Consider the following 19,422-nt stretch of genomic DNA (forward strand, 5'->3'; position numbering starts at 1 on the left):
AAAATCTTAGTCTTGTGATAAATGGGATTTATATATCTGGCTTATTTTCACAAAAACGGCATAACGACTGAATTAGGGATGTCTAATAGTTTGTTATTTACTGTAATACAAAATTATACATGTTTGATGGTATATTTGTAAATTATGCTTGAAATAAATTTTCTGACATGCCCTTCATGCAGCTATCCCTTTTAATTTCAGTTTTTTTAAATCTTCCAACCTCATACTACCCAAAATAAGTGTAGAAAATTAGTTTTCTTCGAAAAATGAAGTCTTTTATAGTGCCTATTGACATCATACAATAAAAAAGACCAATGATTGACCAATACACTGACCAAATTACCAAAGGAGGAATAGCATACATTTTAATTGACCTAAATGGTAGGCAAGTATGAAGTCATTTTTATAGGCACTATAAAGAGCTTCTTTAAAAGGTTGTTTGTGGTCCATTTACGAGTTGAGAAAAGCAAGATTTTTTTGTGGGACAAATTATCAGTTTGCTTTGTAAAAAATATCAAAATCTGCCAAGTAAAATAATACAGGAACTTCTTCATTATAGTTTTAATTATTAGGAAAAAATGTTCCTTCATATATTACAATGTAATCATAAAATGTTCTAAAATCTAATGTGATTTTAAATTTAATAGAAATATTTACTTTCTGATGGTTGGTTAGCAACATATTAAAGGACAAACAAAAATGAAAATAACCATACTACTTTACATAATAGGATATATATTTATTTATTTACATTAGGTATGCTAGTTTATATGTATGTAAAAGAAAGCCGAAATGGTTTTGGGGAAAGCCACCCTACCAGTAGATCAGGGTTACCAAAACACAGAGAATATTTCCCCTTAATATTATTTACATTTATATTAGCCCAGAGAAAGGGTGTAGTAACTGGGTAATACCCCCACAAAAATAATTTTCTAATTTATTGATTTTAGCCCCCCACTTCGCATAAGTAAACCCTCCCACAACCCACCAAACAAAAAAATCCCCCCATAATAATGTGAGTATACCCCCCCCCCCCCTCCTTCCAATGTAAACCATGTCGTGGGTGGGGAAAGGTCTAAACAGCTCTCCCTCCGATCTAAATATGCTTGCAGCAAAGAAAATATATTTGTACGTGTTCAAAAAGAATAGTTTTTAATTAATCATAATTTTAGCTAAAACACAATAACGTTGTATCATAAAATTCTCCATATTACTTTAGTATAATACTTATTTAAAAGCAACATGATATATGTTCTCAGTTCCCAGGAAGTTTTATTAGAAATCACCCATGGAAAATATATCACTCCTACTTTTTTAAACTAAAATGTAAAATAGAGAGTCGATCCCACCCCCTCCTTCCCCTTAGTGCAACTATATGCCTCTAGAGGCGTTTTTGCTGGCTGAGACAGTAGATATATCCCCCCCCCCCTAAAAAATTAGAGGGCGAATTCACTAGTAATCATACATTATCATTATATATTTTATCAAGATTAATATTTTTGTATTTTGGAAACCATGATTATAGACTTTCTGCTATATATTGATAAATACGAATAGTCTGCTATGCATATAAAGTCCTAATATAAATTATTTATATTCTTTTTTTTGTTTATGGCATAGAGTTTAAAAATGAAATTAAAAACCAAGTTTGATGAAACAGTTTCTATAAGGTAAAACTCAGTATTATTATTCAAAGTTTATAGTTAAACAAAGTTTGATATAAATTTGTGACAAATTTGCTTAAATACAGGATACTATTTAAGTACATAGATACATATATATTTATTTACAAATCAAATAGATTTCGCTAATTTCATATATCATTAAAAAAAATGTTGGAAAATAGTTAAAAATCATCATGTTTTAAATATAGGTACTAGGGTGGGTCGATTAAGACATTATTATCTGAGACCTAAGCGGGGACTTGCACTTGATTTATATAAGTATAATACACCTCTGGGTGATTTAAATATATCTTAAGTCTAAAAAGCGTTGACGACCACACATACAATTGTACAGCTATTTATGAATGGGAGTCAAAAATTCATTGAAACAGAACTATGGCTAAAAATGGCCTTGAAAAATAGAATCAGGAACTTATGTCCGCTACAAAATATTTCGTTCCTAGCCTTAGAAATGACTAAAAAACCACCATTTTTAGGGTTTATTGAGAATTGTCCACTTTGTAGAGGTTTTTTGAGATTTTCTCAGGCTAGGAATGAGATATATTGAAACAGACAAAAGTTCCTGATTCTACCCCTAATGCTTTTTAAGGGAGCACCATGAAGCCATAGTTCTGATTCAATAATTGTTATACTCCCATTTACAAATATTTATACAATTGTATGTGTGGTCACCAACAGTTTTTAGACATGAGATAAATTAAGAGGTGTATTATACTTAAATAAACTAAGTGTAGATTCCTGCATAGGTCTCAAATAAAAATGTCCAAAATCGACCCACCCTAATACGTACGTACTTTGTGGTAGCGAAGATAGAGTTATTTCGCTTTCTACGCTAAATCAATCATCATGTAAAGTTTGAAATCTAATATATAAACTAACGGTACGAGCTATCCGTTACTTGCAGACGGGCCACCACTTATTATAGAAAAGCCTCGCTTAAAAATAAGCATTTTATTAAGAAACATATCTCGAGAGGATGAAGAAAAAGTACAAAAACTTATTCAAGATGTTCTAGCTGATCAGAAAATGGAAGAAAAGGTATTTTTTAACATCACTGTGTGCTTCGCTTCATTTGGTTATAGCAAGGATATGAAGGGATAAGACAATGGCCTATTAATAAATATACACTTCTAATTACAACAAACCAAATTACCCCTTCTGTAGATTAAACTTATTGGTTGAAATGTTTTAACACTAGTAAAGTGTAAAGACCAATTTAAAGTCCATTCAGTTAACAAATGAAAGATTTTGTTTATAAACTTTTGGGGCCAGTTAATTTACATTGTATTGTATCCTTTTCTTTCTTGGATGTTGTTATCCTTGTTTTTCTTGTTTTGAACTATTAATTTAATTTCACTGTTTTATATTTCAGGGACGTCAAGTAAAGTCATTGTTTGCAAATCCATCTCCTTATATTATTTCATGTATCATAATAGTTTTTATAGGTTAGTTTATATTTATATAGAAATAATAGGATGTGTAGTATTAGTTGTTTATCCACCTATATCCATATATCATTTCATGTATCATAATAGTTTTTATAGGTTAGTTTATATCTACCTACATATTACCAACTTAGAAATAATAGGATGTCTGTATGTCTGTCAATCCAAGACACCTGGTTTGGACCCTCTTCTCCCATTCAAAAGGGGGAAAAAACTATTTTTGAATAAGAAGATTTTCTCTTTGAGGTTTTGACTCATCCCCTATATACGCTCATCTAACTATTTAAGTTGATATGTTTCAGGAACTAGAAAAATATGTTTTACATTTAATTGAAAGAAAATATTTTTATGATTTATTATTAGATTAATTTATCGGTAACTAATAGTAACTTACTTTACCAGGCTTTAATTATAAACAATTTTTTTATGTAGGAATTCCTTTTAATTTACCTGTAGTGGCCGTTTCTGGAGGAGTTCTCATGTCTATGTTTCTATTTTGTAAGGTAATTTTTTTTTTCTTGTACTTTTTAAGAATGAAAATAGCTGAACTAACATGGTTGAATTAAACTTACAGGCTTTCGTGTATCGATTCCATTTTTTTAGAGTTAAAGTTTTATTAAAGATTTTGTGGTTGTAAATTCTGAAATTTTATCTAAAATTCATGAATTTAGATACAATTAATCTTAGACTTTAAATCAAGATTCACTTTCAAAAAAGTATATGAGTAAAATCCTGCCTCTTGTAGTTGGTATATTATTGTGGGAAAATAGGAGTAGAAAGTTGGTATTACTGGCATTGTCCCCTCTCTTCCTGCATAAAAAAAAACTATAACTTGTTAAAAGATTTTAAGTAACAAATAACAACAGACAGACGGACATTAATCTTTTTCAGTTAATAATTTTCCTTTATGGATTCGAAACCGATTATCATCCGCTGTATTAGAACCGTTTCTCAGCTTTACTGAAAAAAAATCATGTAAAGCATCGCATTACAGACAATTTTCCACGAATATTAAAAAAAAATCTTGAATTAATACCGGTTTTATAGCCCGGGCCTTTGGTCTCTAAGGGCTAACAAAACTGGTTTTAATCTTACAAGTTTACCTTTTATTATCCGCTGAAATACGTCTATAATACGCTGCGATAATTAACTATTAATAATTTTTAGGGAAGGTTCTGTGAGTACTGGAACGAAATCTGTGATTATCTGAGCCAAAAACATTGTAATGATTTAGACAATATTAGGAAAACATTTGATAGTTTTTAAAGCAAAATCAGCGATAAGAAGAAAAAACATTATAAAAAGAATATTTATGTCTTGTAAAATTGCTTAAAATTCGGATGTTTTTATCATGAAAAAGCTAGTTCATAACATTATGCTTAATCACTATTTCAAAAAGTCTTATAAGACAATTGCAAAAATTTGATGTAAAAATGCTATAAAAAAAAAACTATGTATTTTCATTGAAAAAAAACGGAATTTCTAGTTTAGTTATAATTGGGTTATATTTTGTTGTTAACAGAACCCTCATGTGGATTTGAGATCTAAAGGACGATTTTAACAAGACTGAAACATTCAAGGCTTAAAGAAAAAAAGTTTCTTTATCAAATGTTGTTAAAATGTAGTGACTACTATCTCTCTGATCATAACAGAATGTGCCTCATAGCAGAATTCAATAAACATATTGTTGGTATTATATGCCTTAGGTAACTCTTTTTAGTAACTCAGCTACTCTTTAACTTAATTTGTCCGTATGGACAATGGGGTAAATGTTTTCTCCCCTTTTTTTTAAAATAAATAACTAAAAGTTGAATAACATTGGATTTTTATAGAATAAATTTGATTTTCTCGGCTGATATTCAATGTAACAGCAGAAAACCTTTTAACATTTAACATCTACTCTATAAGTTTGTCCATCCTTTATACTACAGAGAAATGGTCTACTTTTTTATCGACCGCTGTATGTGATAGGCTTCTTAAAATTCTTAATTATGAGAAGCCTCTAGGGGCACTTAAAGTGAGGGGGAGTCCCCCCTACCCCTTCAATTATAATTTATGTTCTAGAAATAAAAAGTAAAATAATTTGGGGATCGGGGGGCATTTTTTTGGAAGGTGGAATTATACTCCCCCAAAAAAGTTAAAGACTTTCCCTGGACTTATATGAGACCTCATTGTAAAGGAGAACCAAATCGGTTTATAGGCTTGAAAGATCCTTCCCGACAAAGAAAACTTACTACTTAATATAATAGGATAACCTTTTTAATTATTTAGAAGTGTTGATGATACTAATGAAATGTCAACTGTAGCTGAAATCACAAGAATATTGGTTAATCCAGAATGTAGAAGGTATTGCAGATATACAGATAGATAGATAGATAGATAGATAGATAAATAGATACATATACAGATAGATAGATAGATAGGTAAATAGATCGATAGATAGATGGACAGATAGATAGATAGATTGGTATATAGACAGACAGACAGACAGCTGAAATCACAAGAATATTGATTAATCCAGAATGTAGAAGGTATTATAGGTATACAGATAGATAGATAGATAGAATGATATATGTATATTGTATATATACAGATAGATACCTAAATATTTAGACAGACAGCCATAAAGACAGACGGACAGACAGATAGAAAGAAAGTCATACTGTCTGACAGACATACCGACATACAGACTTATAGATATTGTATAGATTTATAAATATAAGATATATACAATTGAAAAAAGATAGATAAAATATTGGATTTAGTTAGGAAGATACATTGATTCTAAGGGATAAGACAAAATGAACAATAAATTGATTTACACATCCAATAAGACATTAGAAATTACTATTTCTGTAAATTAAAATTATTGTTAGAAAAGTTTGGACACTGCTAGTTCAAACTAACCAATTAATATTTATAAAATGTAGTCCTGGTTTTCAAACAAATATTTATAAAACTTTTGGTACAAGTATATTTTACAGTCCATTGTCCCCTCTCTCCCTGACCATTTTTATAATTTTAGGTTGAAAATAGGAACCCAGTTGCTATCAGAATTAGTTGTTATGGCAGCTTTAAAAGGAATTAAAACAATACAGGTAAAATTACAAAGATTTGAAAAGTATGATAAGTTAAAACACTATCCCACCCTTTTGTAAATTTGTTTTGCCTCTCATTTCAAATTGTGTCATTGTAAGACATCTCTTAATATCTCTTATACATAGTTTTGTAATAAATTTATTGACATTTGGCTAAGATTTATGCATTTACATATATTCTGCTTATTCTGTTCTTACACTCTACAAGTATTAATGATCGTTTGTCGTACCGTTTCATAGCTGTGCTTTAACGGTTGTTGTCATACTAGTTGTATATTTATTTTTTTCATAGGTTACAACACATAAAACGAACAAATTTGGAATAGAGTTTTTAACAAAGTAAGTTTTTTAAATTTATATTCTCAAGATTCTTTTAAGTAATGCAGCTACTTCAAGGGAGGAGAGGACATTCGACTTTAAATTTTATTGAACCCCGATATCCCATTTGTTTTCAAATAAAGTTTGGATAGTTTATTGAATTTTGTTTGATATATTTAAACTTTACAACCAAATTTTTATCTACAGAAGGTATATATAATTATGTTTAGGATTATTTGAAATGTCTTTAAAGGGAACTATCCACGAACGAGAGCAAGTGATTCTAAGTACCTTCCAGCATAGGTTTATGTTTAATATTTGATTTATCAACTAAAGTTTTACCATGGTTTTATATGAAAAAAACTTTAAAATGTTTTTGATGCAATATCATCAAATGCTTTGTTGAGTTCAAAGGACAAAATAAAATAACACTGCAGAAAAGAATCAAATGCTGTAAATTGCAAAAGTACTTTAATTAAACTGTTAACAATATTACAGGTTACCAACCATTTTTCTAAATATACATTTGTAATCAAAATATTTAATATACTTTTGAATCAAAGCTTTTAAAAAATGCTTTACTTTTCAAAGTTTTTATTCATATAAAAGCATGATGAGACCTAACTTTTTTGTCGATAAACCAAATATTAAACATATCCTAGTATATTCACTAAAAAATACTATGGATCAATGCTGGAAGGTGCAATAATCACTTGCTATCGTCCGTGGATAGTTCCCTTTACCGTCCATTGTCTTATGATGAGATATCTCTTAAGATCACTGAGCTACATCATAATATGAGAAAACTTTGGGTATTTGTTTGGTTGGTTAGTTCCAAACAATTGGTATCAAAAATTTTCAACCAAAAATTTTAATCCACACTTATTTCGTTCATTATTACACCAATTCATTGTCCATTGTCTTATCCCTTAAGATAACTAAAAAAATTCACTTGCACTAAAATTGTTTCTTTTTTTCAGGCATGAATTTAAGGAGGTGTCAACACGAAGTTATACAAAGCACTTTCCATTAGAATTCTTACTGGCAGAGTTTCAATTAGATCTTGACAGCTTGTAATTGTATAAATCAAGGATGACAACATACAAAGAAGCAAACGTAAAGACTGAAATACAGTCACCAACTAAATTTAGAAAAGCATCGCTTGCAAGTACGACTAATTATCTTATTAAATATTTGTTTGTTTTTTTCTTTTTTACATCTTGAACTATTCAGAAATTGTATTATCTTGTCAGTGTCTAGGCATTATTGCAGAAAAACGTAGAAAAGCCCATCCTCTGAAATAATATGTGATGTAAATTTCCGGCGCTATCACACATTCCCTCTTGAGCACTGATCTTCCACTTCCCGCCCCCACCCACCTACCTTATTTTGAAATATCAAAAATAAGGGTAATGGTAGTTTTTTTGTTTATTTCTATAGGTCAGGTTATGTTAGATTACATAGTAATGGATAGCTCCGCAGGGTCCGAGCATAGCATGTACAGGTCCCACAAGGTTAGCTCCGCCGCAGGGGTTAAGCAATATTACCCCTCCCCTTATTTTCAATTTTTCTAATAAAAAGGGGGGGTGGAATTATTAATACCATTTGCGGGAACAGCATTAAATAATTCGAAATCTCTTAATAAAGTTTTGATGACATAGGCTGCACTTTTAGCTGTTTAAGCTTCTATAAGCCTATTTAATTACCAAAAACTATTTCATTTTTTTTATAAATCGATTCGTGTTTTGTATTAATGTATTTTATTGGATAAAGTTTGTAATACTGTTATAATAAATTTTATATAAATCATAAAAATGTATTTTTCTTCAATTTTTAAAATTGTTCCTCTCCTTTGTTAGTACTATTGTTTCAAACGAGCATTGTAAAAACTTTCAACCAATAATTTTGGAATATAAACGGAATAGAATGATTTTATCATGACGTCTTTTTCGTAATGATCAAAGATCTTTTTAAATTTGTACGTTACTTTTAATTATCGGTTTACACCAGTGTTGCGGAGCCGGGAGCCGTGGAGCCGCCATATTTTGCTGGAGCTGGAGCCGTAATTTTCGTTAAAATCGGCTCCGGCTCCGGACTAGATAAATAAAGATATTTTTTATAAATTATAATTTGGTAACTCTGTTTTGTCATGTACAAATGCCCCTATTAAGTTTTTAAAGTCCATTTTTATCAAAAATTGAACTTTTAAAACCTTCAAAAGTCTAAAATAGACGTGGGGAAAAAAATATGTCGATATTTTTCTTGATTTTGGGTATGAGCCAGAGGTAGAGCCGGAGCCGCACCAAAATCAAACGGCTCCGAAACGCTGGTTTACACCATTGAAAATGTCTTGTCAGCATAACGCTGTCGGGCTCAATAGGGTCTTTTTCAGGGATAAGACAATGGACGATACAGTTCAAATCTAATAATCCTATAATATAAAGTAGTAAGAGTTTTTGTCTGTAGCAAAGTATCTCGTTATATATAAAGTATATAATGTTGGAGGACAACAAATAAGACAATGTGTTTAAAACACTTTGGGTACCCAGGGAGTAAGGGAGGTGACAATTAATCATATATTCAATTTTTAGGAGTCCCAGACTTTGGGTACTGGCTTAAAGGGAATGTGCAAGAATTTAGCAGGTTCTGACTGACTTTAAATTTGCTTAACATATTCTTTACAATTTCTTCAAAATTTCTGGATAATTCTAGATTTCATGGCCTTTCAGCGAAAACTCTAAAATTGAATTAATTGCCCATTTTCCCCTCACTTACTCCCTGTTGGGTACCAGTATAATGAGTACCCTACCTCCCTGGTTCCTTTGTCTGTATTGATTGACACTGCATGTAGTAGTTCTTAATAAACTTTACCATCACATTTCATATCATAACTGGGATGAACAATAAGCGGCAATAATAGTATGTACATTTTGTAAAACAATTAATGTACAAGACACTACCAGATATATGAGATTATAAATAGTTTGGATACTGTGTCTAAGCATAATTTAATTCATCATCTCGTTTTCGTTTTTTATGACATTGATAACTTGCGCCCTATCTTTACTCTGGTAATCAGCGTACATTTATTAGGGCCAAACAATGTTGCTATGTATTTGATATAATTTTAAAGTTTGACATATTTAGAATACATTATTCTCAAATTCAAATGGATTAATAAGGAAAATTTAAATTTCTTTAGTAAAGATAACAGTATTATCCCTATTAGAGATAGAGTTTATTCAGAAGGCGAAAACACAATGCCTTCATGACAACTTTAAAAAATCATTTTTCATTCACTTTTGTATTGTTTTATGTCTCATATGATATTGTTTTAAAATAAACATAGATAAGATTGGATAAAATAAAATAAAAAAGACCACCAAGTGAGGGAGGGGTTATTGGACTGTAATTTACACTAGTACTCAAAGTTTGAAAGGTATCTTATTTGTTGGATTAAAACTTTCGATTTAAATTTGTTGTTTAAAAACTAGTAATGTCCAAACCTTCCAACCAATGTTTTTGATCTGCTAAGGGGGTAATTGTAACAAATTGTTCATCATAATTGAGGTTATATATAAATTTATCGTTCATTATCTTATCCCTTAAGATCCCTCATTGAAACCTAAGCAAAAAGCTTCAGCAGACTGCCAGACTTCGTTCTACTTTGTATTATAGATTATGGATTAATGAGCAAAAAAATATTATTTTTTATCTTACTAGCGGCTACGCCCCCTAGAAGCCTCTAGGGGCACTTAACCCTTTACAGTCGGGCCCCTTGCCGCACCTTAATCAGTCGGGGGGGGGGCGTTCAACGCCCCCCCTTATTATCTCAGTTCCTGTTAGAGCTAGAGGGCTAAATTTTTTTGTGCAAGTCCCCTGTTTGATAATGAATTTCCGACCTTTTGTAAGTCTAAGTCAATTTTCGCTTCCTTCACCCTTTTATTTAACAACCTTTGTTTTTAGGTCTTTTTTTACTTAAAAATTTCAAACATCTGTAATTTTCTTATTTTTGAAGCTAGAAGAAAATTTTTTTTTCAGAAAATGTTTATCTTTATGTAAATTTTACATTAGAAATATCAAAATACAAATTTCAGCGGCCGCAGCTGTAATTAGCAGCTGCCAGCCGCCGCAGTCGGCGGTCGGCGGGAAAATGGCGGCGGATCTTCATGAAATTTTAATACGTTATGTAGACATATAAGAAAAGCTTAAGTTTAAAATTTGAAGTCTCTAAGTCAAAAATTGCGGCCACAGGAGCCTTTTAAAGATTTCTGGAGACCTGGAGGATCAGGACCTGCAGGATCATACCTGGAACCTGAAAGTGACTTGAACACCTGTATTTCATATAAGGATGTACTACTAGAGGATTTTTTAGTATTTTGGTATGATAATATGCTTTGTTTTAGTCAAAAAAATATTTTTGCTCTTTACCTGGATGACCCTGCCAGGTTTGCTGGCATCCTGTGCCCGCCAGGATGGAGATATTCAAAAAATTCCAACTCTCAGTTATGTGTCATACCCATACTTAAAAAGTCAAGCAGTTTGGGCTCTTTATCTTTCACACACAGAAAATGAGATAGAAAAAACCGGAAGGGGGGGCGTTCAACGCCCCCCCCCCCGACCGTTAAGGGTTAAGGTTGGAGGGGGAAAAATCGACATCATCCCATATTAAATTTGAGTTTCAAAAGAGTAAAAAATATTTTTTTTTGGGAAAGGGGGGTGAAGGTACCCTCCCCAAAAATAGTTTAAAACTTTCCCAGGACCTATAAGAAGCTTCACTGTAAAGGAGAACAATATCGGGACAAACAAAAACGCTTACAACTTTCTATAATAGGATTGGAAAAAAATATCCTTGTTTTCTAACAAAACAAACAAAGACACAAAAGAATTAATAAGGCTAGAATGAATTGAATCCTCTCTCTGTGAAACAATTAATCAGAATAGGATTCAAATTACTTTCAATCAAAGTAGATGTGTTAGAATAATCATATGAAAACATATCGCATTTCAATAAAAATATAAATATAGATCAGAAGAGTGGTGTAGAGAGAATTTTTTTTGCTGCCATTTTTGCTAATTTTAATTTCAATGCCAAATATTTTAGTTACTATTTCTTATCAAGAAAACTATAGTCCCTTTTGTGGCAAAGTCTCTTAAGGGGCGTTTCGTCATATTTTTACAGTAGCTTTTCCCCTTTTCTAGCCCCTGCGTTGCAATCACCCAACACAACTTAACCTAACCTAACATAAAAAAAAAACTTTAAAAAGCTACTGTGAAAATATGACGAAACGCCCTTTAAGAGACGTTGAACCAATTTTTGCTCTAGTTTCAATTGCAATATGTCTTAAATATATTGTGGTATGCGGCAGCTCTGGACCATGCAGAAACCAAGACATTATAGTGATGCTACGCACCTAGCTAAATCCTGTTATTCTACAATTATAAAGCCACCTGAAAATATGTCAGATAACGGTACTCACTGTGGGCTAGAATTGAATCAAGACAAAAGTAAGTGCCGAGCTCTGGGACCTATGTATGGTGAAAAAAGACATAAAACCATGATGATTCCAGGTAAAACCAAAATATTTCAACGGGGGCTTTTTGAGAAAATTAGATTTGAAAATTTCAAGTTCAATTTTTACCCCCTAGGAGTTGCCGCATAACCATGACAAGAAAAGCAAATATTATTTATTTTAAATTTTGAACAACTTTGCTTTTATGAAGTCCTTCTTAAAACCTCTCTATATATGATTTATTTTAGGCTGAATTTTCGTGACCTTTGCAAAGCAAGTGATAAAATGGCCATTTATTAACTCCCTTCAGGAGTGGTTTTATGAAGAACTTTATTAAAGCAAAGTTGTTTAAAATCTAAAATAAATAATATTTGCTTTTCTTGTCATGATTATGCGGCAACTCCTAGGGGGTGAAAATTGAACTTGAAATTTTCAAATATAATTTTCTTAAAAAGCCCCCGCTGAAATATTTTGGTTTTACCTGGAATCATCATGGTTTTATGTCTATTTTCACCATACATAGGTCCCAGAGCTCGGCACTTACTTTTGTCTTGATTCAATTCTAGCCCACAGTGTACTGGTTTCATCTCTCAGTTGTCCTGCAATGGAGGGAGGGGTGTTACCCCTCCCTCTCCCATCTTAAGCACCGGAACCTTCCCCTTCAACCACCAAGTTATCAGCACCACCTCAACCCTGAGGATAAAGGATCTAAACCTGCCCTCACCTGATAGAATCACCCCCACACAGACTGTTGTTGTCACAAGTAATCATCAAACCTTCCCTCTTTAGTACCCAGACCTACCACTCAACCCCTCTATGCTTATCTACCTATTGTGCTGCTCCATGGGCTATCCTGCCTGCCCCAGACAGGGATAGCCATCTACCTAACCATTGCAATTATCTATGTTTTACTGTATGATTTATCTTTAACTATCTTTATTCCTAATCCATATGTATTTATATTATGGTTAACTGTATTCTTACTTCCCCCCACCCTTTCCAGGGATGGGGAATCATGATTGCCCAAACTGACTATTGTATATGTATTATAATGCTTTTATGTTATGATCATTTATTCCTATCCATGTATTTATTGTTTGTTGTATATAGCTTTAGTATCCTTTAACCCTTCAATAAAGTGACAACTGAAATAGATGTTGATTCTTGTCTAGTGAATGCTAGAGAAGCGTAGCTTCTCTATAGTAAGGTGTCCACGTCTGTTCACACTGCCGTAGTCTTTATTCGAACTCTGGTGTCTGCCATTTACCCTAGGCGGATACCACAACTTTTGGTGACAGCTGTGTGAGATTACGGCAAACCACAAGTGTAGAGCAGACGCGCAGCTGAGGCTAAGGTACTCCCAGCAGTGAAACTGGCAAAACTGACACAAGCAACCTGAATTACCCACCCTGGACAGCAAGTCTAACTCTGCATCCGGCAGTTGTGGAAGTGAAACTGGACGAAGAACCGCGAGAAGCGCCGACATCTAACGGAGAATTGAGCGCTCAAAAGGCTGAAACAGGCCTGCGGACCGGCTGAAACAAGCCAAATAAGTGTAAACGGCTGAAAATAGGCCAATTTTACTGCAAGAGATAGCAGGATCCAAACCAGTGGCGCTAGCAGGACGGGACATTCCCTGCCGCCATCAGCTGGATTTGGATAAGCGGCGCTAGCAGGACGGGACATTCCCTGCCGCCGATAGGCTGAAACACGCCACATAGCTGCAAGCTGCGAGCCAACATACGAGTGTAGTGCACCAGAACAGAGAAAAACTACGTCAACTCCAAGTATCCTGAGAGGCTACAACGCAGCCACCCATCTAGAAAAACAGATATTATGTCACATTGCAGGGATAACTCCCTGGTGTGATGGCTAAACAATAGATTTATGAGCAAAGCTTGGCAAACAAATTGTTGTGTTGTGATAAATCTAAAAATAGAACAGGCTTGGATTTATTGTGTATTGTGATAACAGCTAAAAATAGAACAGGGTTAGTAAACAAATCTGTTATGCAATTGTGATAAGGACAAAAATAGAAGCTAGATGTAATATAATAAAGACCCTGATATACAATCAAATCACCTCAAGCCTATAGCACAACAACAATACACCCCTTATTCCAAGGGAAAGGGAGGAGCCCCTCTCCATTGAAGGCAAATACCATCAGGGTGATATAATAGATAAGCCTAGGATTAAGAAGAAAAGGCACTATTACACCAGCACACAGTTACCCCCCCTCCCTCACAGGGGGAACGGACGGAGTTACCCCCGTCCCCTCACGCGCTCCCCCCCTACCCACACTAGACTAAGTCCGTCTGTAGTGTGGGGCTAGCGACCGGGAACACAAAGCGCCATTCACGGGTAGCGCAACAGAGTGCGGAAAATATCATAAGTTCAGCGGACAAAGCGGACCAACGAGAGAGCGAGTTGAGGGACAAGTGTGCGTTTTATCTGTGTGCGCGGATTGACGGTGCGTAAGCGCGCTGCACGGAAAGGAGATTTCACGCACACACACACACACACACCCACACAGGAGAGGGGCCACTCTATAGCATACATCAGAGATATTTTTTTAGGAGAAAAACTTGCAAGCTCCTCCCTCCCTGTCTACAGTGTGATAAGGAAAACTAAACCAGTTCCTTAAACCCGCTCAGACCCTCAACATCTCCTAGCCCTGCCAACCCTACTTCAAAGCTGAGTGGTTAGTGAAACAAATATATGTATATATAAATACCCAAGTGATAAATAATGTTGTTTTTTTTGTATCATGGATACAAGCAAGTGAATACTAACCTCACCAAACAACACTGGAAACTGATATGGTAACTGAACGAAAGTACGCCCACCCTGTGGACATAGCCTGACTTGCTGCCCCACACTGGGCAGTGGTGGTGTGTACCTGGACCATCGACCCTCATAGTTGTGAACTATATACAGAGGAAGCGTGATTTTTTTTGGAGCAAGGAGGAAAAGCTAGCTAGCTCCGGGGATATTCCTATACACGTATATATATATATATGGGCGTGTAGCCATGTATATATATAGATAGCCTACCTATCCATATATCTACTAGCGGATACGCTCCTAGAGACATCTGTGGATGCCTAACATATTCCCTGTTACCTTTAAGCTAAGATCCGCTGGTTACCACAGAAATCAAGAGCTATACTGGAAAGGAGAACAACTCAGGCTCAACAGTTAAACAAGGCGCTGGCACCAACAGACCAACCCCCTGCTACTTATCATGGGGGCGCGCCAGCCACAGAAACTCTTGAGCCAGGAGGACCGAGCCTACGGCTACGTGGACTACCACCCTAACTACACAGCTATAGTATTTATACTAGGGGTGAGCCGGCTCGAACCTCCTTGCGGCGCGGCTACTCTACTCTGCTTCTATATCTACAAGATACTACTTCTGTATTTACTTTGGCCTACTGTGTTGAGTACAGTGAACATCAAACACATGCCAGGTCACAGACCCCTGGTCCCTGAGATGCCCTTGTCTGGAAGGGTGACTGAATGTCCGCTGCACAGCTCCTGTTCAGTTGGTGCTCAACGCACGAGAAATAGCAATACTGGACTGGGGATTGCTGAACCTGTAGGTGTCCTCCTGGGGGTGTTGAACGATGCAACTGAGCCTAATGAGAAGGTGACAAGCTTCAGAGACTTAGTGGCCAGCCCCAAGATGGACACTACCACCAGAACTGAGACTCCAACGGGGCCCAGCCCTAGGGCCAGTACCACCTGTTTCTGGGGTGGAAAGGTCCTCCCTGGCGCTGGCCTCACCAAGCTGGAGGATGGGGAGCTGTCCCAGGGGAATAGGCTCTTCACCCAGATGCCCGACGCGTACCTGGGGGTGGGGGAGCCGCCACCCAAGCCTCCCTGGGAGCCCCCAGGCATGGAACGACTGGGGACCGGCCTAAGGATGGGGACTGGTGACCTGCTGCAGTGGAAGACTTTACCCAGCATGGAGGGAGCAGGGTTGACCAGCAGCAGTGAGGCTGTTCCCCCACACTCCAAGACCAGATGCCGCTACTCTGTTGAACCACTGCACATGTCCCAGCCAAGTTCCCCCATGCTGCTGAAGATGGAGGCCCACCAGGATGCAGAGCTCCAACCAGGGAAGTCAATAAGAAGGCCACCCCTTGCCAAAACCAGAACCACCGCAGGGGCTCCCCACCAGCAGCTGACGGAGCCTGGCAGGGACGCAATACCAGCTGGCAACTCTGGCCCAACTCAGGTGGCTACCAACAGTCTGCTGACAGTCCGGAATACAGTTCAGGCTACCATCAGTATGGCATCTTCTGGGCCTTGCTGGTCCACCTGTGGGTACCTGTCCACACACTGGCCACAGGTACCCCCCAGAGATCATAGCCCCCTTTCCGACTGGCACCATCAACGGCCTTTGCTACCAACCACCTGGCATACCCAGAGGCAGGATCCCTCATGTGGAGAAGCACCTGCAGAAGCTAAGGCCGAGGCTGGCCTCGCCACCCAGGGGAGGAGAGCCGCTGTTGGATGGAAGGAACCTGTGTGTATGGGGAGGAGGCTGAATGTAACCAAGGAGCCACCACAAGCAGCCCAGCACCGCCTGACCCCTAGTAGGGGAGACCCTGTTTGTCAGCTGGTGCCCCAACTGGAGGAGGAGAGACCTGGCAGGTTGATACACCCTGGGGAAGCCGGCCTGATGGGACCCAGCTGGACGAAGGGGTGCTGCCGCTTCAACGGCCACACAGCCGCCAAGTGTAGAACCGGTGGGGACCGGGCAATGAAGAAACACCAGGCCGCCCAACAACCTGCATGCAACCAGTCTGCCACCCAGGTCCACCTGGAGGGAGATGCCCAGCCGTCACCCCAACTAGCTGCCGCCGCTGGGGCCGCGGCTACCCAGGAGTCTGTGTCTCAGATTGGGACCATGGTGGCCAGGATCAACGTGCTGGGAGGAGCGGCTGAACCCAACCGGGTTGGCCTGGACCTCAGCCGCAACCACAGGGGACCGGTGTCCGTAACCCCTGTCACCCCCAGCAAGAGCCGAGGGGCGCTACCCAGCGCCACCGGGACGGTGTACGAGGAGGCCCTGGCGGCCGCCGAGTGGGAGAGGCAAGAGGCGCTAGCCAGCGAGTCTGAGTCGATGTATGGGACGCCAACCGGCGTCGCCACCTGGAAGGAACGAGAGGTGCTTCCCTGCACCACCAAGCTGATGTCTGGGGCGACAACCGTCGCCGCCACCTGTGAAGACTGGGGGGTGCTATCCAGCGCCCCACGCTGGTGCCTGGGGCGACAACCGTCGCCGCCACCGAGAGACCTGGACCCCTGTGAAGACTGGGGGGTGCTATCCAGCGCCCCCACACTGGTGCCTGGGGCGACAACCGTCGCCGCCACCGAGATACCTGGACCCCGGAATGAGCCCGCAGCCCCAGAGGAAGGGGTGACACCCGTCACCCCCAGCCAGCCAGAGCCCCCAGCCAGCAGGGAGAGTCCAGCTGTCCCTCACCCTCAACTGCATCCAGCTGTCTACCTCCCTCAACCAAGCCAGGGTAATTGTATTGCACTGGTGTACCAGGAAGTTTGGGCTGGGCCAAACTTGCCTGCGCCCCCTGCATCTGCCCCAGGAGCCAGGGTATCAGCCATTACCAGCCAAACTGAAGAAGCTTTGACCGCTGCCTGGGGAGTAACACAACTAGATGCGCCAAGTGCCGAGCCTAACCATAGAAGTAGAGGATCCCCAACAATTATGTCTACCCAAGATGGAGACAATGTGCCTGGACCCCTTCAGGCTAGGGGAGGAAATCCGGAGCCTTGTGCCTCCAGTCCACCAGCAGCAGTGTCCGTGGATGGGCCTGTCTCCCAGCCAACTAGAGCGGAGCCACCCTTGCAGATCCAAGACAGCCTCCGGCATAAAGGATGGACTGTTACCTTTCCCTACCCCGCAGGTCGGACTGCCATGCACCACCCTGCCAATGTCCAGAATGAGCCTGAAGGAGGCAACGCTCCTACAGTATGGCAACCACCACCTGCCCGCGTTGACAGAGACCCTGGAAGCCGAATGAACCTGACCAGCCCCGAGGGCGAAGAAACTGCGCCTGCATCCAGTAGCCAGCCTGCCAGCAGCAAGGTGACCAACACGATGGAGACCACCAGCCCAGTGGAGAAACCTGAAGAGGTGTATACCAGGCGGCTGTTGGTCCAAGCCCCCTCATGTGCTGTGCCACCCCTGGAGGTTGCCAGGGTGGCCTCAGAGGTACACATCCAACGGCCAGAATATCCAACAGGACCAGCTACTCCAGCAGATATAGCCGATTCCGTTAGACCTGGGGAGGGCTGGAGTCCACCACCGTCCAGCAACTGGTATCCTGGCGGACCCATTCCACAAGGACAACAAACTGAAGGCCGCAACCACTGTCGGAAGTCTGGCGGTGCAGACAACCCCTCCAGCCTTCCGAGGGGAGAGTTGTGGTATGCGGCAGCTCTGGACCATGCAGAAACCAAGACATTATAGTGATGCTACGCACCTAGCTAAATCCTGTTATTCTACAATTATAAAGCCACCTGAAAATATGTCAGATAACGGTACTGGTTTCATCTCTCAGTTGTCCTGCAATGGAGGGAGGGGTGTTACCCCTCCCTCTCCCATCTTAAGCACCGGAACCTTCCCCTTCAACCACCAAGTTATCAGCACCACCTCAACCCTGAGGATAAAGGATCTAAACCTGCCCTCACCTGATAGAATCACCCCCACACAGACTGTTGTTGTCACAAGTAATCATCAAACCTTCCCTCTTTAGTACCCAGACCTACCACTCAACCCCTCTATGCTTATCTACCTATTGTGCTGCTCCATGGGCTATCCTGCCTGCCCCAGACAGGGATAGCCATCTACCTAACCATTGCAATTATCTATGTTTTACTGTATGATTTATCTTTAACTATCTTTATTCCTAATCCATATGTATTTATATTATGGTTAACTGTATTCTTACTTCCCCCCACCCTTTCCAGGGATGGGGAATCATGATTGCCCAAACTGACTATTGTATATGTATTATAATGCTTTTATGTTATGATCATTTATTCCTATCCATGTATTTATTGTTTGTTGTATATAGCTTTAGTATCCTTTAACCCTTCAATAAAGTGACAACTGAAATAGATGTTGATTCTTGTCTAGTGAATGCTAGAGAAGCGTAGCTTCTCTATAGTAAGGTGTCCACGTCTGTTCACACTGCCGTAGTCTTTATTCGAACTCTGGTGTCTGCCATTTACCCTAGGCGGATACCACAATATCACGCAACCTTCTTTTGAAAGTTTTGAAATATAAGTATCAAGCAGCTTAAATCATTCTTTACTTTATCTAAGCTTCTTA

The 19,422-nt window shown here is 38.6% G+C and overlaps 1 protein-coding gene across 1 annotated transcript; it reads left to right on the plus strand.

Annotated features, from left to right (window-relative positions):
* Positions 1–1,540: 1,540 nt before the first annotated feature.
* LOC145305837 (uncharacterized) lies at positions 1,541–8,361 on the plus strand. Its single transcript, XM_080147660.1, has 10 exons — positions 1,541–1,670; positions 2,645–2,723; positions 3,058–3,130; positions 3,563–3,633; positions 4,298–4,371; positions 4,753–4,836; positions 5,402–5,476; positions 6,156–6,228; positions 6,521–6,567; positions 7,527–8,361. The coding sequence occupies exons 1-10, from the start codon at positions 1,630–1,632 to the stop codon at positions 7,621–7,623; spliced, it is 714 nt and encodes a 237-aa protein (XP_080003786.1). The 5' UTR covers positions 1,541–1,629; the 3' UTR covers positions 7,624–8,361.
* Positions 8,362–19,422: the final 11,061 nt, after the last annotated feature.

The sequence above is a fragment of the Acartia tonsa genome, chromosome 14 (genome assembly GCF_053477335.1).
Source record: "Acartia tonsa isolate MP-2025a chromosome 14, ASM5347733v1, whole genome shotgun sequence".
NCBI classification, from domain to species: Eukaryota; Metazoa; Arthropoda; class Copepoda; order Calanoida; family Acartiidae; genus Acartia; species Acartia tonsa.